The sequence below is a fragment of the Eubalaena glacialis genome, chromosome 1 (genome assembly GCF_028564815.1).
Source record: "Eubalaena glacialis isolate mEubGla1 chromosome 1, mEubGla1.1.hap2.+ XY, whole genome shotgun sequence".
Taxonomy (NCBI): domain Eukaryota; kingdom Metazoa; phylum Chordata; class Mammalia; order Artiodactyla; family Balaenidae; genus Eubalaena; species Eubalaena glacialis.
This window is the reverse complement of record NC_083716.1, coordinates 16,743,525-16,768,357: the sequence shown is the minus strand read 5'-3', so window position 1 is coordinate 16,768,357 and position 24,833 is coordinate 16,743,525. Positions and strand designations below refer to the sequence as shown.

At 36.2% G+C, this 24,833-nt stretch overlaps 1 protein-coding gene across 1 annotated transcript in view; it reads left to right on the top strand.

The window, feature by feature from the left end:
• The first annotated feature begins 942 nt into the window (after positions 1-942).
• Positions 943-24,833, top strand: part of NHLRC2 (NHL repeat containing 2) — a 49,486-nt gene continuing 25,595 nt past the window's right edge. The window contains exons 1-4 of the mRNA XM_061193138.1: positions 943-1,350; positions 4,283-4,435; positions 16,386-16,841; positions 19,337-19,458. Coding sequence (XP_061049121.1) covers positions 1,173-1,350; positions 4,283-4,435; positions 16,386-16,841; positions 19,337-19,458 — 909 coding nt within the window. The 5' untranslated portion in view covers positions 943-1,172. The remainder of the gene's footprint in view (positions 1,351-4,282; positions 4,436-16,385; positions 16,842-19,336; positions 19,459-24,833) is intronic.

Below are 24,833 nucleotides of genomic sequence, written 5' to 3'. Positions count from 1 at the left end.
TTCAGTTTGCTAGTAACACTAGTCACACCATAATCAAATGTGTGTGATTGGTAAAAAAAAAAAAACACGCGCCCTTATCCGTGACTGGTGGACATTCGACAACTTCAGTTTCCTGGGTCAATCCAGTATCTTCCTCCAGCGGCAATGAACAAACACTGCACAATGAACAAACAAAATTCAAGTACGTGAAGTTGTGCTTGCACTGAGGCCACCCACACTCCTAACTCCAGACCGCAGAGGTGGTCTGCCTGAAAGCGATCAGCTCTCTCTCCAGCAGCCTCAAAACCAAGCTTCACCTGCCTGATGCCTCCCACCGGCTCGACCGCCTCTTTGGGCATTAGAGGCTGCAAGGCCGGCGGAGTGGGCCCTCACCCCCTCCAGGGAAGGGAGCGAGGGAGCTGCCAGCACAGCTCGCTCCACAAAAGCCATCAGTGCTCTTCACTTCTGAAGACAGAGGCCGGGCCCTCAGGGATCCCCGCGGCCGCCCACCTGCCACCCTCGCCCCTCGGGAGTAGCTCCAGCTGCGTCCGCTCCCATCGTGCCCCCTCCCCCTGCTTGGCTGACAGTCTATTCGCACCTGCACTTTCATCACTGCTGGGTAACAAAACGCTGCGTTTGCGTATAAGCCAAGGCCATTGGCTAGTCACTCCCAACTTTAAAAAGCCTACTCCTTTACCTTTCGTGCCGTGGCGGGAACAGCTTCGCTTTCCCAATGCTGTGTCGAATCGGCTGATCCTGGCCTAAACGTGAGACTTTAAAAAGAAAAAAAGTTAGGGCCCTTTTAAATCCTACGGATTTATTTTGTTTTGTTTTAGTTCTAAAACCTGCTAATTTCCAAAGTGAAGGGTGGGGAATTGTTCTCTTGGAGCTTCTAGAACGCTGGCCCAGAAGCCTTTTCCATGTTGAATCTGGTGCTCTGAATGTCCAGGCTCAGCTGCGGCGAGAAGATTTAGAAGGGGCGGGGTAGGTTGGGACGGTAGTTTAATTACGTGCCTGGGAATTGCGTCAATTTGTACTTTAGCATTTGAAAAAAGTGCTGTGAGCGTGGCGTGGGGCTGGTGGAGAGTGAGGCGAATGTGCGGTTTTGAAACCAAAGGACCGTAAGTCCTTCTCCCTCCAAACGAGACCGTCCCGCGGGCTCTGCGGCCGCCTCTGGACCGTCCGGAGAGAACATGGCGGCGCCCGGAGCCCGGAGCTGCAGCCTCTCGGGCCTGCTCCCGGCTCAGACCTCGCTGGAGTACGCTCTGCTCGACGCCGTCACCCAGGAGGAGAAGGACAGCCTGGTCTACCAGTATCTGCAGAAGGTGGACGGCTGGGAGCAGGACTTGTCAGTGCCCGAGTTTCCGGAAGGTGAGGGGCTGGCTTCGGGGTGGGGACCCCTCCCGGAACCTCCCCTTCCTCGGGGACGGCGCCCTCCCCTGAAGCGGTGGGCGAGGCGTGGTTCTGCCGCCGTGCCGGACAGAGGCGCTTCGCCCAGCCGAGCCTCTGTCCCCAGGCGGCGGCGGCGGCGGCGTCGGCGGCGGGCCGGGGGTTTGTGAAGGGCGGGCACATGCATCTTCGTCTCTGTTTCCTCGCTGTCTGCCCGGGCTGTGTGTTAACTCAATAGATTTTCCCTGACTGTTTCGTGGCCCCTGTTGGCAGTGATTCCAGTGTCCATGCCCTTTCAGTCTGGTTGCCCAGCATCGTCATCATCTTTGTGCATCATCCTAGCTTCCATTTATTGATCACTTTTTATGGGCCACACACAGCCCTAAACACAAGCGTATTATCTTATTTAATCCTCTCTGCAAACCATGTGAGGTGCTCTTCTTAGCCCTATTTTATAGTTGGGAAACTGAGGCCCGGGGGCAGGGAGGGTAGGTCGTCTGCCGAGGGCCTCACAACTGAGAACGGCTAGAGTTGGATTATACAGACCCCCCACCCCCCCCCACTGCATCGGCCGGTTTCTTAACTGTGCCACACTCCTCCGTTCAAAGTCGTGAACCTTGTAGTTTTAAAAATCTGAATCAATTATGGCCTGTCTCCAGGTTTGAATCCTGGCTCTGTGAATGTTTGGAGCACGAGGGAACTGATATTCCCAGCAGTGCTATTTGTGAAGCTCATCTTGCTATGATAAATGAAACCGAACTTTACCTTCTTTGGTTGGGACTGGCATTGTTTTGCCTGGTGGTGTTGGCGTGTCTCCTGGCATGACACTGAAACCACATGTATAGTTAATTGGTTGGATGTGGCAGGGTTCAGTATCTCATGGGAGGTCTGTTGGAACCTTGCCTCTGACGACAGCCTCGTGTCTTTCGAAGCCTTTTGCTCTCGCCTTCATACGTGCTTATTTTATCTGTTATTAATCCTATACTGGACTTGAATTATTGTGGCATTCTATCAAAAGAATTGGGTGCATTAGTGCTTATCCCATCAAAGAAACTTTAAAAGTTTATATACATGAATGTGTATTTTTTTAAAAAGTCTGTAAGAAGTTAGTTATATATCGTACCCTGTCGTAAAACGGGCATGCCAGCAGCTAGGATTTGGGCAAGTGTTTTTATTTTCTTGTTTGTATCTACGATGAGTGTATTTTATTACTATGAGATTTGATCTCTGTGACTCATACGTAATACAACAAAATATTCAGGCTTCATATTTGACACAGTCAAATTTTCTGCTGGACCTGATTATTGAGAACAGAATACTAGATGTGAGTTTTTTCTTGGTTTCTTTATCAGTTACTGTAATCAGGAAGTCATAAACATAACTCAAAAACACTGTGCTTTGTTAATTTCTTCAGAGAAACATGTTTTATGGGAAGCAGTGTGGTATAATGGATGGATTCAGACAGACCTGGAATTAAATCCCAGTTATTCCATTTGTCAGTTGCATGATTTTGAGCAAGTTAGTTGACTTTGCCAAGCCTTACTTTTCTCACTTATAAAATGGAAGCAATTATTTACCTTTCAGGTTTATTATGCAGACTATATAATATATCTAAAGTTCTTACTTCATAGGAGAGCTCAGTAAATGTTATTGTTAGCAGCTTTTAAAGTTATATTCATTGTTATTGTTATTATAAAGTGAATTATTAAGTCTGGTAAGCACCTAGCACAATAACTGACATGTAATTATACTTTCCCTGCCTCCCCAATCTAAGTCACTTGACTATTTACAGAAAATAAATTTGAGACACATTCATAAATATTTTAAAATTAGGATTTGAAATATACATAATTAGTTTGAAGTTTTATAGGGTCACTTGATCTGGCATACAATTAAAACTTTATCAAAATGGATAGTTAAGACCTCACTGTACCCTAAACCTCACTAGGTGTGACTAACTGGCAGAAATATTAGTTTGATTTGCAGATTTTTTTTTTTTTTTTTTTAGAATTTTGTTTTAATTGAGTAACTTTAGTTGCTGTTATTAGTTGTTAGCTGTTATTATTCATTTGTTCCACCCAGCTTTGGCTTTCAGTTTCTATAAAATATTTCCAAATACCTGCTTCAAGTTATAATTAATACTTTTAGTAGCTGCACTTATTTACTTATGAGCAACAAACTCATTGTCTTTGTTTTCTTAAATTGGTTAAACAGATGCTGTACTTTTAATCTACTTTTGTTTAACAAAATTTTTCTTCATAGTGTGTAGTTAAAATTGTAAATCATGGTCAAGTAATTATGAATTCTAATTTACAAAAGCACAGATTAATGAGATTCTGTTTTTCTTTTCTTTGGAGGGAAGGGAACATGCTCTTCTTCAGTATTAATGTTGCTTCCATGAAATCTGTAATAATAGCAGTGTGTTTTGCTTAACTTTGCATTTAAAATATTTTGTATTTAAGGTCTCACTCAAATCCAGAGCATTTCAGCTCTTTCTCTTATGAAATTGGCTTAGGTATTTTGTATGTTTATCCTTATATTTTAACACTGTTTTTTGATATTTAGTTTATTCTTAAGGTTGACCTTCATTCTCAGTAGCCCATTTGTACCTAATCATGTACTTAAGTCCTTTTAGTATTTGATATTTCCTCTTATTTTTACCTAAATATGTTAATCTTACTTCCTTTCACACACAGACTAATACACCCTTTCTGAAAGAATTTAGTAGCTTTTTCTTACTATATTTGCAGACTGTCTCATAATAGTAGCTTTCCCATCTCCTACCTCCCCACTCCCTTCCTGCCCTGCCAATCCCTTCCTTAGAAATAATAATTGTTCACATTTTAATAGAAAGTTTTAAGTAAATTATCTTTATCATTTCCTTTAATCGTTTTTTATTTTGTGTAAATTTCAGGATTAGAATGGCTGAACACAGAAGAATCTATTTCTGTCTACAAGGATCTATGTGGAAAAGTGGTCGTCCTTGATTTCTTCACCTACTGCTGCATAAACTGTATTCACCTATTGCCTGATCTTCATGCATTAGAACACACATACTCTGATAAAGGTATCTGCCCTTTAATTGGTTTCTAACAGTCTGTCCTGGCATAGTCACTGAAAGAGTAGCTGACTCATTTTGCTCATAGGAGAATGAAACATTTGGCAAGACTTCAATGATTCTAAAGTAATTTCTAATCTATGAATTAAGGACTCCATGTACCTTTTCATGAAGAGTTAAGCTTAGTGATAATGGTTTGCCTTCCTAAAGAACCGGCATTTAGTCTATGGTTTTTCTTTAAAGATAGGACATAGTTTATTTTTTTCATGATCAAGTATTTTAAAAAGGTCATTTTGTATATCTGGACTTACCTAAATTTGTTCTATGGAAAAAAAAAACGAAATGTGTGACTAATTTTATATTCTTCTTGTTGCGATAAAAAGGTTTAAAGTTCTTATTAGGAAATATGATTACGCTTCCTTTAATTTCAAATGACATAAACTACTACCTGTACTAATACTTCAGAAGGCAAAATATTATAACAGATACTTTTTCTTTGACCCTGCTTTATTTAAAAATTATTTATAAAGGTTAATGTTTTCCAAAGTACACTAGGAAATCCTCTTTAATGGTATTACAAATTCTGAAAATGTAAGAGATTATACTTAGTATTTTCTTTAGAACTTTGGCATTTTTTTCAGATTTTTTTTCTTGTTTACTTCTTTCTAAAAAGAGAGCATATGGGATAAATGAAACTAATTAAAGGTTCCATTTAATTAGGCTTAAATTAATTGAAGCTGTCCTCTTTGCAGTGACTAAAAAGAAGAGGGGGTCACTGATCTAGTGAGAGTAAAGATGAGAATAGAGTATACATGTACAAAAATGAAGGATTTCTTGAAACTTAGTTTAAAAAGAGGAGTGTTGGGTAAAACCTTCAGTGCAAGTGAAACTTTAGATGCTTTTAAATTGTAACGGACTGTATCTTGGAATTGCCTATGGATGAGATTTACCAAGAACTCAAATATTCCCAATAGCTAAACCATGTTTTCAAAAATTCATCTATATTTGAGAAACATGAGTATTTCATTATCTCCTAGGTTTTGGATACTTGTGTGTCTTGTTCAAGTCCATGTAATAAATACATTTATTGAGTATGTATTATATGCAGGGTACTCTAACTGCTGGGGAAATATGTAACAAAGTTGAATTAAAGCATTATGGAACATGGGGAAAGGAGTAACTCGCTTTGCCTAGAAGCTTTGGAAAATATTTCTCAAGAGAAGGAGACAATTAAGCTGGAACTTGAAAAATGAGCAGGAGTGCAGCTGAAAATGAAAATGGGGCAGGAGGGACACTCCTGGCTGAGGAAGTGACAGGTAAACAAGGAGGGAAGCACAGAAGAGTAGGTTTGGAGAGTGGTAAATAGTTTAGTGTCGCAAGATTGTAGGGGCCCCTGGGAAAAGTTAAAGGAGAGGAAGGTAGATTAGGTTCAGACTGCATTATGAAGGGCTTTGTATAACGTTCTTAATAGTTAAGTTAATGGACTTTTTCATCCATTGAAAGTACAGAGATGTTTAAGGTTGTTTTTGATTTACTTGTTTACGAGGAGGATGACAGTACGATTTGTGTTTCAGAATGGCACTTACAGACTGGGTTAAAAATCCCAAAGTTAACCATTTCCTGCTTAAGATCACCCCTAATGGACTGTTTAACTTAATTGGTTAACCCCATACCTGAAGCAAATTCAGTGGCTTCTTAGAATGGATCCTTAACAATCTCTTTACCAGTTTACTGAAAATATTTTTATAACACATTGTGACAAAAAATAATAACTACTTTTTATATATAAATACACTTCTGAAAAGTAAAATACTTTGTAAGTGGTTTCAACATTGTAATTTCAAAGAAACATTACTTCATTATTATGAAGAAAGTCCCGGTTGCTGCTGTATGAAAATGCTGGTAACTTAGAAATAAAAGATTTTTATATTGCTTAGAAGATAAGTTCAGTTCATATTCACAGAAACAGGCATACCTAGAAATTATCCTATGAAAGTTCAGTAGGCTGTCACTAAATTTGCTTTCTTGCTGCTGTCTTTTTTTTTTAAATTTTTATTGGAGTATAGTTGATTTACAATGTTGTGTTAGTTTCAGGTGTACGGCAAAGTGAATGAGTTATATATATGTATATATCCATTCTTTTTCAGATTCTTTTCTCATATAGGTTATTACAGAATATTGAGTAGAGTTCCCTGTGCTGTACAGTAGGTCCTTGTTAGTTATCTATTTTATGTATAGTAGTATGTATGTATGAATTCCAATCTCCTAATTTATCATGATGCTGTGTCTTATTTCATTACTATCTGATATGTTTCTGAATTTATCTTCAGCAATGCTATTTATGTTCTTGAAGAGACATTCAGCAGCCTGTGTTTTTATTCCATGAAATACTCAGTTCATTTTACCAGTAAGCTGGAAGTGCTCAGCTGAGTGAGGAAGTGCGTTTTAATTCAGAAACACTCCGAAAGAAGCCCACTTTAATACTCAGTCTCCTTCCTCTGTAAACAGCTTTTAAAGTCAGGTTTCTAATGGTGACCAGTATCACTTTCACAATAGCATAAAAGAAATTATAAATGCCAAAGATCTAAAGCAAAAGTAAAAAGATACTTAATAGTAATGAATGGTTCTGGTTTCTCCTTGAGGGTTTCTAATTTCTTTTACCTGTTTATACTGGATACATTAATGATATATAATACCCAAATTTAGCACAATGGCTATCATCTAAGGAAAAGCACTTGTTTTATAAGAAAACATCTAGTAGGAAGACTTGGCATATTTTAAAATGTGTTTGCTAGGTGAATGTTAATATATAATTAAATCAGACTTTAAAAACCTAAATGCCGTAACACTGCTGAGTAAATGCTGGTATTCTCGTTATGTGGTATATGCTATTTTTCACTTTATTAAAAATTAGAAGAATGTATTTCTAATTTATAGGGAAACTAAACCTTTTAATGAGTAAATATGCAACTTTACTCTGTGTCAGGGTTCCCAAAACCACCCCCAGGTCAATAATTCTTTAGGAGGACTCACAGGATTCAGCATGTAGCTGTACTCATGGCTATAATTTATTACAACAAAAGGACACAAAGCAGAATCAGCCAAGGGAAAAAACGCATGGGACTGAATCCAGGGGAGACCAGGAGCAAGCCCAAGTCCTCTCTTGGTGGAGTCGCGTAAGAGGTGCTTAATTCCCCCAGCAAGGAGTTGTTACAGTGAGTTTGGATGTTGCCAACCAGGGAGGCTCACTAGAGACAACACCCAGCACTTTAGGCCTTGTGAGCTACTCTCATCAGTTCTGGGAATGATGGGAACGCTTCTGAGATACAGGCAAGGACCAGCCTGTAAGCAGGTCTTTGAAAGAATAGTAGTGGGGCCTGCTATGTTAACTCTTTTTTGTACACACTTCACACTTTCTTTTTGCAGCACCCCATATACTGATTATTCTTTGTTCTTAAATAGTTAAAGTATGACGAAAATATCGGCTGATTTATGGCAAACTTTCAGAGTGTTTAATGTAGACACAGGGAAATGTCAGTTTTTGAAATTTAAAAAAAATTCAGATTTGCTTCTGGTCTCGCTTTAATTTAGTGTTCGGGTGATTTTGACTTTTTTACTTCATGTTTCCATCTCTCCACATCCTTCTTCCCTTCCCTCGGGGTGTTCTAGCCTCCGTGACCTGCCTTCATCCTTTCTTTCCTAGTAAAGTCATGCTCGTCTTTTAGATCTCAAAATGCCTCAATTTACAGGTTTTGTAACATCTAAAACTCCTTAAATATTTTTAGTTTTTGCATTGAACTAAGTTATTATACTGCCTGTGATTATACTGTCTGCTATATACTATATATAAATATGTTATATACCACTATGCATAATTGCATCTATATGTCTATACGTTTCTGAAAAATAAGACCTTTGTAGTTAGTTCTCTGACCAGGGATCGAACCCATGCCCCCTGCAGTGGAAACACGGAGTCCTAACCCCTGGACTGCCAGGGAATTCCCTGAAGCTTCTTAAATGATTTCAAAAAGTTATTTTATTACTAATATTTTAGAAGCAGTTATTCTTTTTATTTGGTTTCACCTTTTCTCTTTCCCTTTCTTTTTCCTCTCCCTCTCGTCTCTCTTTCTTCCTTTTCTTCTTTCCATGTTTTATTTTAAAGGTAGTAGTTTTGATCCATGTGTTGGCAAAAGATCCATAAAGGGAAGAATCTTTTACATCCTATTTTTTATTGTGTATGATTAATAGAACAAGCAAAATATTTTAAGAAAAATTTCTGTATACTTACTTTAAGGTTGTTGACACTGAAAAAATGAGATGCATAGCTATTTGGCAGTTGTCCTTGTATGTAGATCAATATAGATATTCTATTTAGACAATATGATGTGGTTTATATATTGTACAAATATGTTTCTTCAGTATTTATGTCCTGTCCATTCATTTCCTATTATGTATGAGGCACTATGCTGGTAAATAATAAAACAGTGTATGGTCCCTAAATAATTAATAGGAATTACAGTCTAACAAGGGGAAAACTTACAAATAACCACACAAATTTTTTTTTTTTTTTAATTTTATTTATTTATTTATTTATTTATTTATGGCTGTGTTGGGTCTTCGTTTCTGTGCGAGGGCTTTCTCCAATTGCGGCAAGCGGGGGCCACTCTTCATCGCGGTGCGCGGGCCTCTCATTATCGCGGCCTCTCTTGTTGCGGAGCACAGGCTCCAGACGCGCAGGCTCAGTAATTGTGGCTCACGGGCCTAGTTGCTCCACGGCATGTGGGATCTTCCCAGACCAGGGCTCGAACCCGTGTCCCCTGCACTGGCAGGCAGATTCTCAACCACTGCGCCACCAGGGAAGCCCCACACAAATATTTTTATAATTTCTGATCAGTGCTAAGAAGGAAAATTACAGACTGCTATGAAAACAAATAGTGAGGTTTACTCTAATCTGGAAGAATTAAAGAAAGCTTTTTTAAGAGTAAAAATTGAGCTGAGATCTAAAAGACAGGTATGACTTTACTAGGCGAGAACGTTCCAGGCAGAGAGACACTATGTGTCAAGGCTTTAAAGCAAGAGGAATAATGATATTCTGGACGAACTGAAGAAAGTCCTGGTTGCTACAGTACCCTGAGGGAGGGGAAGAAGAGTGGAAAAAGATACTGGAGAGGTGAGATGTGGTTTTTGCATGTGGTTTTCCATTGGGAAAGCCTAGGAAGGATTTTCTGCCAGAGGGTGATGTGATCAGATTTGTGTTTTTTAAAGATCAGTTCATCTCCTGGGTGGGCAGCTAATTAGTGGACAAGAAATGGATCGGTGACAAGGCTATCGTGCTCCCTGTGAGAGATGATAATAGCTTAGCCCGTTATAGATGATAAGATCAATAGGACTCTGTCATGGATTAACTATGGGTGATGAGATAGGGCTGGTTGGTTATTACAGAGATATCCTAGGTAGGTTTCTGGCTTGTGTAATTGGAAAGACAGTGGTGCCATTTGGTGACAGGAAACGCTGTAGAAAGGACATTTGGAGGGGAAGTTCATGAGTTTAGTTTGAAGTATCTTTGAGACTTGCACTTCATTCTCCATCTGACTTCCATTGCTTTTAAGAAAAAGATCTCAATCCTTATTATGACTTACGAGACTGACCCTATCTGTATGTTTATTCTTGTTTTGTCCCATGCTCGCCTTTGTTCTCTGTGTTTAGTCACTTACCTTCTTCAGTCTCTGTCTTGTCCCACTTTTCAATGTGTTGTTTTCTCTCCCTGAAATCTCCTCTCTTGCTCTCTTCACACAGTTAACATCTTCTCATCATTTAGATCTCACCTCAGTCATCACTTTTTCAAAGAAGTGTTGGGATATATTGACCAAAGGAAAAAAATACATTTTTTGAAGTAATATATTAAGATACATATTGTGTATATATATTATATATATAAAATGTATTTGGACTCAACTCATGGTTTCTTTTTTAATTTGTTATTATAAGTCATCAATCATTTGTTTTGATTTTCAAATTTTCCGTATTTGACTAATGGGATCCCCTTCAAGCTATCACCTGTGTCCTTCTGACATGTCCTTATCATTCTCTGAGCACTTCTTTACTTGTCACAACAAAATACTTCCGGGTTCATCTTGTACTTTCTCAGCCCCGTCTCTGAATCAGCCACTTCTAAAAGGAGCTCTCCTTCCTTTTAGTATTGAACATTGGGAATGGTTTTGAGAAACCAAGATCTGGGCACTAGATGTGCTTGTTGCTAGTGGGGTGTCTTTGCTTCCAGTCTCTCTCAACTAATTTAAAAATTACTTAAACTAGTCCCTCTCACCCCCCATGAGGTTATGTTATTCATTGGAAATATAGCTAGATTCATTTGTTTCTGTTTGTATTTTTAGGCCCCCTTTCTCCATTTCTGTTGATTTTGTTTTCGAGTATGCAAAATTATAACATGGTCTGAAAGTCAGAACTATACAGAAAGTATAGATCCATCCACCCATCTCTTCTGCCTATTCCTACCTTCTCATTCTTTCTGTCCCATTCTTTTTCTTTTTTTAAATTTCTTCTTTTTTTTTTTAACATAAAAACTGACATACTATTGACATTTTTGTGCACTTCACTTTTATCATGTGACAGTTTTCCTGGTAGTCACTCCATATCAGTTTATAAAGAACTTCCTGGTTATTTTTAGTAGCTGCATAGTACTTTGTGTGTGTGTGTGTATGTGTGTACCATAATTTATTCAGCCACTCTCCTATCCTGTGTATTGGCCCTTACTTTGTTTCTAATATTTAACAGTTACAAACAGTGAATAATCTTGCAGATACATTTTTGTACTGCTGGTAGTATATCTTAAGGGTAAATTCCTAGACGTGGGATTGCTGGGTCAAAGTTAAATGTATATACAATTTTGTTAGATATTGCCGTGTTCCATACCAGGAGGACTGTACCAGTTTGCATTCTTTTTTTCTTTTTTTGGCCGCACCATGCAGCTTTCGGGATTGTAGTTCCCTGACCAGGGATCAAACCTGGGCCCCCTGCAGTGGAAGAGCGGAGTCCTAACCACTGGACTGCCAGGGAATTCCCTCAGTTTGCATTCTTACTAACAGTGTATGGTGTCTCTTTCCCCGTTGCCGCTCCAGTAAAAAAATGTGTTGACATATTTTTACATTTTTACTGGTTTAGTATATGAGAAATGGTATCTTGGTGTAGTTTTAAATTGCATTTTAGAGTGGAGTTGAACAAGTCTTTTCATATGTTTCTGGCTATTTATTGTAAATGGGGTTTTGTTTACCATTATATCCTCCAAAACTGGGTATTATGTAGGTATATAAAGTCTATTGATTTCTGTGTGTTAATTTTACATTCCACAACTTCCTGAATCTTTTATTATTTGGGTTAGTTTTGTAACTGATTCTCTGGAGTTTCCCTAACATACTATCATATTATCTGCAAAGAAAATTTCCAATTCTTACGCCTATAACTGATTTCTCTTGTCTGATTTTGTTGTCTACTACCACCCTTCCTACTCATTGTTAAATAGTAGTGGAAACAGTAGACATCTCTGCCTTGTTCCTTATCTTACTGGAAAACTTCTAGTTCTTCTCCATTAAGTTAGAGGCTGGTTTTAGGACTCAGTTATATTTATTTACTCAATTAACAAATTATCAAAGTACAAAATTACTTTAAATTATATCTCAATAAACCTGATGTTAAAAACAAAAATCTATCTCTGCTACTTCTGGGTTTGGAGGAGAATGGTGGCTACCTAATTTTGAATCTCCCCATGTCCCTTTCCCCCGCTCCCCAAACATAAAAACAACAGGGAGAGTAAATAGAACCACACTTGATCCTACATTCAGCAATACTAGGAGACAGAGAATATCATGGCCTTCAAATTACCTGTAAGTTGTGAAATAAACTTAATTCCATTAAAGATCCTGTGCTACTAGCCAGCAGGTGCTGAGAACAGAAATGGGGGAGGCTTAAAAGACTCCATGAAAAAAATAAAGTGGTTCAGAGGACTTAGGCAAAGCACAAACAGAATAATCCCCTTACCTGCAGAAAGAGAAGCTCCCAACACTAAGTGCAAAATACTGAACACAGGTTTGGATATACTAGAACATAGTACTAGCTCTTGAAAGAGTGTGGGACTGGGAACAGAAGCCTCAGAGAAACATTGCTTCTGGAAGAGAATCAGATATGTAGAGGTGTGTGTAGTTTCCTCTGGAGACAGTCTACTGAAGGGAACGAAGAAGATAAGAGGGAAAAGTTAAGGATGCTGCAGAAACAAAAGAATATACACATCAACTCCTTCTTCCAGCGGTGCTATCTGAAAAGAGACTGCACAGAAAAGGGGGACTGTCAGAAGAGGGCACTCTCAAACTAGGAGCTCTGTCCAAAAAATGACTAGGATTATTAAAAAGCAGATCACATCCATATAAAACTGTAAAAAGCTGAAAATGTGATTCAAAGTTGAAATGCTGATGAAAATTCTCACTTAATCAAAAAGTTGACAGAAACTATAACACAGTCCTCCATATTGAATGACATATCCTCTAAAAGTATTTAGGAATAATGAAAAAGCTTGAATCAGAAATTTAAAAACAAATGGACATGCCCCCCCACCAAAAACAAAGGAAGAAATGAGTGTTGATTGAACCAGAAAAGAAATAGAAGAAAAAAGTCAGAATAATATTAGAGATGAAGACTAAATTACAGGGTGTCCAAGGGATAATAAATTCATGTAAAAATGTTATAAGGGGCATTGAGCTAAAGCAGGGATATAAAAACAGACTTAGAGACTGAAAACGAGCTTAAAAAAAAAAAAAGTAAAAAGGGTTAGAGAGTAAATGATTGAATTGGAAGACTAGGAGAAGAGATCCAACGAAAGACTACTTTGGAGACTGAAGAAGAAAATTGAAACAACTGACCAGAACTAATATCTAAAATTAGAATCCAAGAAGACATTCCAGAAATAAAAGGAACCTTAAATCTACATGTTGAAAGGGCCTACTAGATACCAGGGAAAATACCCAGAACAGCCTAAGAAGTATCCTAGTAAAACTATTACACTTAAAAGATGTTTAAAAAAGAAGTCCTTAGGGCCTCTAGAAAAAGATGACTTTGAAAGACATGTAAATTAGACTGGACAGACTTTTCACAAATAACATACAAAGCAAGGTAACAGTGAAGCAACATTTCTAAGACTCTTAAGGAAGTACAAACCAAGGATTTTATATCTAAGCAGCTGCCTTTCAAGAATCAATCAGGGTTATAGAAAGTTTTTTTTATTTGTTTTTATAAATTTATTTATTTATGGCTGCGTTGGGTCTTCGTTGCTGCGAATGGGCTTTCTCTAGTTGCCGCGAGCAGGGGCTACTCTTTGTTGCGGAGCACGGGCTGTAGGCGCTCAGGCTTCAGTAGTTGTGGCACGTGGGCTCAGTAGTTGTGGCTCGCGGGCTGTAGAGCGCAGGCTCAGTAGTTGTGGCACATGGGCTTAGTTGCTTTGCGGCATGTGGGATCTTCCCGGACCACGGCTCAAACCCGTGTCCCCTGCATTGGCAGGCAGATTCTTAACCATTGTGCCACCAGGGAAGTCCTACAAAGACAGTTTTGAATGTCCAAGAACTCAGAGAATACTGTGCCCTTGTGCCCTTTCTGGTGAATCTGCTTGAGGGAGATTCTAACCAGGTGTGACTAAGGAAACTCCAAACGGATGAATGAAGACTTCATACATGTATTTGTAGAGCTGTGACCAACGAGGATGAGGCGTTTTGGTGAATCAGTCAGAGTTTGATCAGAGGAGAAGGACCACTAGGAGTAAGGAGAAATAATAAGGATTTGTTAAAGGCACTTGACCTTATGTAATTGTGGGAGCTGGTTAACTAGTCTACATGTATACAGCTGTTGCTTCTGTGTCTAATGCCTCAATTTGAAGTCAGAAGTTCAGGCAGTTGAACAGGAAAGATGGATAAGAAGTAGGGGAGATCAAGGGTAAACTACACCCTGCACACATGAACTGGAACCTATGTAAGCTTCCAATTTAAAGAATGAGGTGACCAGAAAAATAAGTTTGTTCCCTTCATCAGGAGCTAAAAACTTGCCTGGCCCAGGAGTTGCAAAAGCTGAGGGAGGAGATCTGGCAGGAGCTGGTGCAGCTGCCGGGGCCCAGCTGCTACCCCACAACCACTGAGGTGAGCCAGTAGATGAGCTACAGAGTGTGTCAACTGCAGTAGCACCTGGTGCCCTGCACCAATCTTCCAACAAGAGAGGATATGGCTGCTGCTGCCTTTAACACCTTCCAGTTCTCTCACATCATATCTTGTGGTCCAGGATAACCCAGAGCTAGGCAGGGAATAGAATACTGGAAAACAATTCCAACTTAGCTAAGTCGATAAATCCATCACCCAAGAGTAGAAGAATAACATAAAATCATATATTCTGACAAAATTAGAAAGAATGCAACTAAAGAAAGATGGAAAGAAAAAGGAGAGAGGGGAAACAGAAGACTATTGATTATTGTATAGGTAATAAGTGGTAAAGGATGCCATTTAAAAATGATAGGCCAGATAGTAAAAGGTTATAAAAAATGGGGATTAATACTTTTATAATATGATTAAAAAGTATTAATAGAAAATAACCACTGGAACAAAAATAGAAAGCTTTTTAAATAGAAACAATAAGTTGCTTCCTTTATTGCTTGGTACATGGATATTCCTAATTGTTTTATCTTTGTTGTGAATGCTTTTCACATTAAAACGTTTCTTCCTTTGTCCTGCTTAATGCTTTGGGGCTTGAAATCTACCTTGTCGGGTAGATCCTACCTACCAGGATCACACCCTTGTGTTCCTGTCGCTTTCATTTGCCCACGTATCTTTGTGCATCTTTATTTTTAGCTTTTCTGATCCAGATCTTTTTAGTAGATGAGTTAAACCCATTCACATTTATTTATAAGTATTATTATGTATAGTTATTGTGTTATTTTGTGTACTAGGTTTTATTTGCTGTTTCTCAACATGATGTGCCTTTTTGCTATTTCACTTTACTGATTTCTTTTGATATATAGAAAATGTTGTATTTCTCTTTTATTGGTTATCTTTGTACTTATAACTTAAAAAAATAATAATAATGAACATTTGTTGAAGTTTTACAGTAAACTAGGTACTATGCTAAATGCCTTATACAGATTATCTTTTTAAATCCTCAAAACTGACCTATGAGGCAATTCCTATTATTTTCCCATTTTACAAATAAGGAAACTGATGCACAGAGAGATTAAGTAACATGCCCGAGGTAACATGTTACTTGGTAATCAATGCTGAGTTTTTCTCTGAATCCAGCCTAACACTTCATACTTTTTTTTTCTATATTATTTTCTTGATATACTGTATTGATTAGGTAGAAGAAATATGTTGTTTTTAGTTTTTAGTTTTCAGCAGGTCTGCTGTCTACAGCAAGGTTTGTTCTAAGAACTATACAATAGGAATTTTAAATAAATCAAAGACCTTATGGAAACATCTTGTTCATATTCATTATGTTAATCTATAATAGAATTAGGTCAGAAAAATTTAAGAGGATAATGGGATAATAAATACCAACAAAAAGCAATCATAGTCACTGAATTTCAAAGGGACTTAAAACAGGTGGAAAAAAGTTATAAAATTTCAACATCTTCTAAGAAAATAGAGAATATTATTTTAAAGCTTTATCTAGATAAAGGACACAGGGTTTTAAACTTAAAATAGCTGCATGGTTTTGATCATATGTGTTTGAATTTAGATTTAAATGTTAATTTTTTATTCATGAGTGTAAATGCAGTTGAAGATACTAATTTAGTTCTATGTTTCCTCTTTTTTAATCTCTGACTTTTTATACTTATTTATGACCCAAAACCTAATATGTGGATGGTGATATTCAAACTTTAATACTTCATAATGTTCAACGTATAATTTTTCCCGTTTAGATGGTCTTCTGATTGTTGGTGTTCACTCGGCTAAGTTTCCAAATGAAAAAGTCCTGGATAACGTTAAGAGTGCTATTCTTCGATACAACATCACCCACCCTGTGGTTAATGATGCAGATGCCAGCCTTTGGCAAGAACTAGAAGTTTCCTGCTGGCCAACTCTGATCATACTTGGACCCCGTGGAAACATGTTGTTTTCTTTGATTGGAGAAGGACATAGAGAGAAATTATTTTTATATACTTCAATAGCTTTAAAATATTACAAAGACAGGGGACAGATCAGAGATAATAAAATTGGAATAAAACTCTATAAAGATTCTTTGCCACCTTCACCATTGCTGTTTCCTGGCAAAGTAACAGTAGACCATGTTTCTAATAGATTGGTAATAGCAGACACTGGACATCATAGAATTTTGGTCGTCCGGAGGAATGGACAAATTCAGTACAGCATTGGAGGTAAAGTTTGCTAATTATGTTATATAATGTATTTTACATTATACATGTAAAAAAATAGTTCAAGGAAATGTATTAAAATTGAAATTTATAAATAAGAACTAATTGTAGAAGGTCAATATACACTGATTTTAACTTCATCAGAAATTATTTTGTTAATTGTGTCTGAATTAATCTCTTCTCACTCCCTCAAAAACAAACAAAACTACCCAAAAAACTCCATTAAGATCAAAAGGAGGAAACCTTTTGTGTAATTTTCAAGTATATTCATATATCCCATCTTGTTTTTTCAAAAAACTGCCACACTATTGTATCTTATGAAAGTATTATATACATTTTAGATGTCGGGCATTTTAAATGGAAGTGTTTCACTTTCCATCAAAATATAGCCATATATATATGTGTATATATATATATTTGTTTGTTTATTTATTTGTTTATGGCTGCGTTGGGTCTTTGTTGCTGCGTGCGGGCTGTCTCTAGTTGCAGCGAGTGGGGGCTGCTCTTCGTTGCGGTGCACGGACTTCTCATTGTGGTGGCTTCTCTTGTTGCGGAGCACGGGCTCTAGGCAAGCGGGCTTCAGTAGTTGTGGCACGCAGGCTGAGTAGTTGTAAACTACATCAGCTCGCGGGCTCTAGAGCGCAGGCTCAGTAGTTGTGGCGCATGGGCTTAGTTGCTCTGCGGCATGTGGGAGCTTCCCGGACCAGGACTCGAACCCATGTCCCCTGCATTGGCAGGCGGATTCTTAACCACTGCACCACCAAGGAAGTCCCTAGCCTTATGTTTTTTAAGACCACAACAATACCCTAGGAAGTTGAGTCTTAGATTATGAAATAACCTAGGATTTGTATATTATTATACTTTTCTCTCCTTCCATAAGAACTTAAGCATACTTCTGAATCCATTCCATTTGGTTGTAGTGAAATAAAAGTATCATACAGGCATAGATCATTTTCTTCCATATCTCCCTGGTCTTGATCTAAAAAGGGCTCTTATTGACATCTTATATAATTAATAAAATCTGTTAAGTACATTATTAATCCTGCTCACCAGGCTGAACTGACATCTGACAACATAATTAGTCAATGAGAAAAGTAATTCATCTCTTTGCAATCCTACTTTAGTCACACATGCAGTGTTAGTACATAAAGTAGGGATATCAACATTCCTGATGCAAATAAACTAATAAATAAACTAAAAAATAAACTGATTGTTTCCTAAGCCCTGGGGCTATTCTTAGTATGCCAAGGTATCATTCCCTTAGCTCTTGAATTCATTTGTTTCTTGTTTGTTGTTTCTGTTAGAGTTTGTGTGTGTTCTGTGTTGTTTATTTTGCTTGGGCAACTTGGTATTTTGGTTAATAACAGGAAGTTATGACAGTTGTTACTCAAAAAGCATCTGTTATAGCAAGTTACATTTAAATGGTTAAAAGTTTTTAATAGATTCTAAAATTTTCTAAATAGTTTAGATGGATATTCTCCTTTGTTAAACAGAGGAACCAGCAGCAAGCTACCTTTTCCAAACGTGTTTCTAGGAATATTGTCATCTTGTGATAAATTTATAGTTATTCTACAATTTTTAAAAAAGAATTCTGTGGTCAGATACACTCAGGAAATACTGGTCAGATGCGCTTTAAAAGATTTTTGGTGGTGGTGGTGTCACTGTACTCAGATCTTTTACTCTGCCTAATGTATCTTATGAATATATGAGAGGAGGTTATAGTATACAGTATTTTCCAATCTGAAGTGATCACAGTACTCTCCCTTTTTTTTCCCCAGGGAACTCTCATCACCAACAATAATAAATAGTATTATTAATAATAGTAATAATAGCAAACAAAAATATGCCTGGCATTATTCTAAGCACTTTACCTGTATTAATTTATTTAGTCCTCAGAGTGCTATGAGTTAGGTATATTATTAATTCCATTTTACAAAAGAGAAACTGAGACACACAGAACTTGCCCAGATCATCAGCTAGGAAGAGCTAGGGTTTAAATGAAGAGTGTTAACTTGGGATTCATGGGCTATTAAGAAATGCTTGAATGATCCTCATGATTTAGGAACCCCTTGAAATTCCTGTGACATTTTATGGGCATGTGTATTTTTGTAAGGAAAGGGTTCGTAATTTTCAGTTATAATCAAAGGAGTTTATCTTCCAAAATTGTTAAGAATCATTCATCTAGATTGTAAAAGATTTAAGTTATTTTTTAATTCTTTCTAGTCTAGATAATAGGTAATTCAGATGCTTTTTGAAGTAATTTCTTCTGATATATACTACTAAAGTGTACTAGTAACCATTATCTAGTAAGCCCTGTCATTAGCAAAACTTACTCTTGAGAAAAATAGGTATCTTGAGATACAGTTTAGTTTTTAGGTAGAAGTATCAAGTTATTTATATTAAAATCCCAGCTTTAAATACAAATTTTATTTTTTCGGTGTTACTTTGAGATAACTTTAAGTGGAAAATTTTTGTCTTACGGCTGTCTTGTCTTGTAGGACCCAACCCTGGAAGAAAAGATGGAATGTTTTCAGAGTCAACTTTTAACTCACCACAAGGTGTAGCCATAATGGATAATATCATATATGTGGCAGATACAGAAAACCACCTTATAAGAAAGGTAATTTTCCATTTTAAATTAAATTTTAATCCTTCTAATCAGAAAAACTTATATTTACTTGCTACATAAATATTTGAAGTGAGAGGGTGTTGCTTAAATACTTCAGATCATCCTCATTCAGCTTTTTTCAGAGGTTACTTGCTTTAACTTTATTCTTAGACAAACCCATCAAATCGTTTTTTTAATCCTTTATTTTAAAGTCATGTGCCTAATCACCCAAAAGCTCCTCATTTTGAGGCATTTTCCTAACTACTATTTATAAAGTGATGCTTTGTCCTTTTTCAGTTAAATTTTCTCAAACTTAGAAAAAAAAAAAAATACCACTCCTGCATCCCTTCAGCTCTTATGCTTTGTCTGGGAATACTTATCTATCAATTAGTCTTAAAATTTCTTTTATCTCATTATAAAAGTAATATATGATCTTATTTTTTAAAAATGAATTAATACATAAAGATAAAAAAGGTCTCCTAATTATCTATTCAGCCTCTCCAGGGGTAACCAACCATTGTTAAAATTTGTGTCTTCAGAAATTTTCTACTCATGTACAAATAATTTTATATTGAAAGGACTGTCCCTAGAGAATCTTCTTTTTTAAACAAATGGAATCATAATGTACATACATAATTTCTACATTCTTTTTTTTAACTTTTTTTTTCCATGTTAGTCATATGACTATGACTACATAGTATTATCTAGTTATTTTAAACATTTCTTATTGATGAGTATTCTGACTGTAATCTGTTGGTCTTTAAGTTGTTATTTCTATTTGGAAAATAAGTAAGTTCATCTAACCCATTCTGTCTGAACATATATGTACTACATGTTGTACCTAAGTACATTTAGGTACTTCCTTGCTTTTCTCGCTATTTCTCTCTCTTGATATTTTTGCCCATTTATATTACAAAATTATCAACTAATATATATATAATAGGAAAAAACATATGTAGAACATTTAATAATAACCACTGTAATGTAAATCTCCATGAGGGCATGACATTTGTTTTCTTTACTACTGAAATCCTAAGCACCTAAAACAGTGCCTGGCCCACAGTAGGTGTTTATTAGATATTTGTTGAATGAATTTATGAGCAAATAACATCTGTTGAACGAAGCATTTTCTAAAGCGTAAATTCCTCTTAATATGAAAAGATGTTACATGAAAAAAGGATTTTGTGGATTTATAAATTAAAGCAGACTTATTTTTTGAAAGTCTTGCTCATATATTTTAATATGCTAATATATCGTGAATACACTAGCGGGGGGATGTGTGTGCGGTATTTCTAAACTTATTTGACCAAGGAGCCCTTTTTAGGCAGAACTTTTCATAGGACTAATAGCTTAATGTTGTATACTCTGGGAAAAGTGCTTTTATGTTACTAACTCCTTAGAGGTCAGTATTTCTTTATCATTATCTTTTTGGGGTTCTATGCTTCTAAAATTCATCATAGTGTCATAGATATCTAACAGGATATTGAAGTAGTAAGATATGTAGCCCACAACATACAGGGAGTACTTGTCCTTTTTTGATTTTATGTTATTTCTCTTGCCTTAGGACTTAGTGGGTTTTGGAGTATTGACTGCATTTCAAATACTTTTTAAGTAGCATAATCATCATAACAAATATAGGTTACTCGAAGTCATTTTTATGACTTAGTTTAGTGTCTGCAAAAATGGAAATGAGAGAATTATGATTTCTTCCTTTTGTTTTAAAAGTATAAAATATTTATTGTATTTTACATTTGTTTAAGATCTCCTTTGCAGAGGGTTGATCATACTCCTACATTCACGGCTCATGAACATCATTGTTCCATGCCGACCTGTCTCTTGTTAGATTAACTTATTTATTAATTTGTAAATTCCTCTTCATCTCCATTCCCATTTCCCCTGCCATTCCCTGTACATAAGTACTCCTATAGGCAGCCTTTCTGATATGTTTAATTCACATCTTCTTATTTATCTGTGACCTTGTAAAACATGTAGTATTTTGTGTGTGTGTGTTTTTAACAACTTTATTGTGATATATTTTACATAGTACAAAGGTCACCCATTTCATGAATATAATTCAGGAATTTTTAGTAAATTTAACAAGTTGTGTAACCATCACCATAAATCATTTTTAGAACATTTTCATCCTCCTAGGAAGAACCCTCATGCCCGATTACAGTTAATCCCCGTTCCCACCCCCAGCCCTAATCTACTTTTTGTCTCTGTAAATTTGCCTCTTTGAATATTTCATATACACAGAATCATACAATATATGGTCTTATGTGTCTGGCTTCTTTCATTCTGTGTAATGTTTTTGAGGTTCATTGATGATGTAACATGTCAGTAATTAATTCCTTTGTATTGCTGGATAGCATTCTATTGCATGTATAAACCACACGTTATCCGTTTACCAGTTGGTGGACATTTAAGGTGTTTTCCAATTTTTGGCTATCTATAAATAATTCACATATAAGTTTTGTGTGGACATACATTTTTATTTCTCTTGGGTAGGTGTGTAAATACTGGAAGTGTTGATTCGTATGTTTTATATTTTGTGTTTAACTTTTTGAGAATGCGCTAAACCACAGTGGTTGCATCATTTTACATTTCTATCTGCAATATATGTGGGTTCCAGTTTCTCCATAGCTTCACCATTACTTATCATTTTCTTTCTTTTTTTTTTTTTTCATTTTCCATTTTTAAACTTCTAGGCATTCTACTAGGTGTGAAGTGGCCTATCGTGGTTTGGAATATGCATTTCTCTAATGAGGAATGATGAGCATCTTTTCCTACGTATATGGACCATTTGTTTATCTTCTTTTGCGAAGTGTCTATTCAGATTCTTTGACAATTTTTTATTGGGTTTTTTGTGTTTTTTATTATTGAGTTGTAAGAGTTCTTTATATATTCTAGATGCAAATTCCTTATCAGATATATGATTTTCAGTACTTTCCCACATTATGTGAGTTGTCTTTTCACCTTTTTTTTTTTCCACACACACACACACTGTATTTTATTTTTACAAGAGATAAATAAACTGACACCAAGCATTGTAAATGGATGACCACAACAAAAGCAACAATGATTGCAATTACCAAACACGAAACACACTCATACTATGTCATAATATTGACATTCAGTCTAGTAATCCTCCACTGTAACAGCTCCTTTACTTTGCAGTGAAAATTGATTTGTATATTTTTTGCCTCTGAGTCCTTGTGGGATTTTTTTTTTTATTCAAAGAGAAAGTCACAAAAATTATAATCATCCTCATCAGTTCACTCAGTCCCATGTAATTAATTTTTTTTTTCATCTTGATCTTTTGTTAGCACTTTTATGAATTCATCAGTTTTCCATTAGAGTTCTGAAAATGCTTATTCATTCAGTTCAGCAGTATAGTCAGTTACCAGAAACTTTTACTTGTCAGAGTCTTTTCCATGAATTCCTTGAAGATGAAACCCTTTTATAGGAACATATTTGCAAAAGCATCAGAGTACACCCAGAACTGTCTGTAAATGACAAAAGACTTAAAAATGACCACGGTTAAAGATTTGATGAAAGTTCATAATAATGCAATTGACAAGGAAATTTAGTTATTTCTGAGATATACATTTTAAAGTAATAACTAGAATTATGACTTGTAACATTATACCAGAACATATAAGATTTTTAGAAATTTCATGTAATGTCTGAAACATTTATATTAACATATATACAAATACACATTACATTATATAATTATATACATTCCATACAAATAACCCAAAGAAAGTTTAGTATTAGTTGTTTTTTTTGTTTGTTTGTTTTGTACTGCAGGTTCTTATCAGTCATCAGTTTTATACGCATCAGTGTTTACATGTCACTTGATTTTCTAAAAAGCATCAAATCAATCAGGGGAGAAAGGAAAGTCATTTCTGCACATGTGCTTGAACAACTAAATACCAACATGGGGAAAAAATAAACATGACCCCTACTTCACACATCATATACAAACATCAATTCAAGATGCATCACAGACCTAAATGTAAATGCTAAAACTATGAAGCTTTTACAAGAAAACATGAGAATATCCTTGTGACTTGCATGTAGGCAAAGGTTTCTCAAAGACAGGACACAGAAACAATAATCATAAAAGAAAAAAACTATAAATTCAGATTTATCTAAATATAAAACTTCTATTAAACTTCACTGTTAAAGTGAAAAGCCACAGGCTGTCAGAAAATAGTCACAAAAATTCACAAAAACACATCTATGAAGGGGGTTAGTATCCATGAAATATAAAGGCTTCTACAGCTGAAAAATGAGAAGGCAAACCAATGAAAAATGAGGCAAAGATTTGAATATTTTTCAAAAGAAGATATAAGAATGACCACAAGCACATAGAAAAGTGATCAACATCATGAGCTGAGAAGGAAATGTACATTCAAACCACAATGAAATACCACTGTGTATCCAGTATAATGGTTAAAATTAAAAAGACTGACAATAGCATAGGTTGGCAAGGATGTGGAGCAGTTTGAACTCTCATACATCATTGGTGGGAATAGAAAATGATAGAGCACTGGAGAAAACCTTTTGGGAGTTTTTTTAATCAAACTAATCATATACTTGCCCTATAACATAGCAGCTACAGTCCTCTGTGTGTACCCAAGAGAAGTGAAAGCATGGCCACAAAAAGGCTTATACAAGAATATTAATAGCAACTCTATTTGAAGGCCCCCAAACTGGAAATAGCCCAGCTGTCTGTCAGTAAGAAAATAAATAAATGAACTGTGATGTATTCCTTATATGGAATACTGCTCAGCAATAAAAAGGAACATGAATAAATCTCAAACATGTTAAATGAAGAAGCCTCACACAAAAGAGTTCATTACTGTATGATTCCATTTATCTGAAATCCTAGAAGAGTTACAACTAATCTGTGATGGAAAAAAAAAAATTAACACTGTTTGCCACTGGGGTCAAGAATGACTGGAAAGAGGTATGAGGGAACTTTCTGGAGTGAAGGTAACATTCTGTATCTTTATATAAGTTGGGGCCACACAAGTTTATGCATTTTTGAGAATTTATCAGGTGATAACACTTAAGATTTGTGCATTTCGTTGTAAGTTTTGCCTCAAAAAAGGAAAAAGGAGATCTGAAAAAATATGGAACTCTAGTTAATGACAAGCCTACTGAAATATTTAGGGACAGTGTACTAATGTTTATGATTTACTTTGAAATGCATCAAAAAATGTAAATGAATTGAAGGATTGATAGCTGGATGAGATATGTGATAAAGCAAGTCAGTGAACTGTTGATATATGTATGTTTGGTGCAGTATTCTTTCAGCTTTCTCTGTGTTTGAAAATTTTCATGATAAAATGTTGAAAGTGTCTCAGGAGATGAAA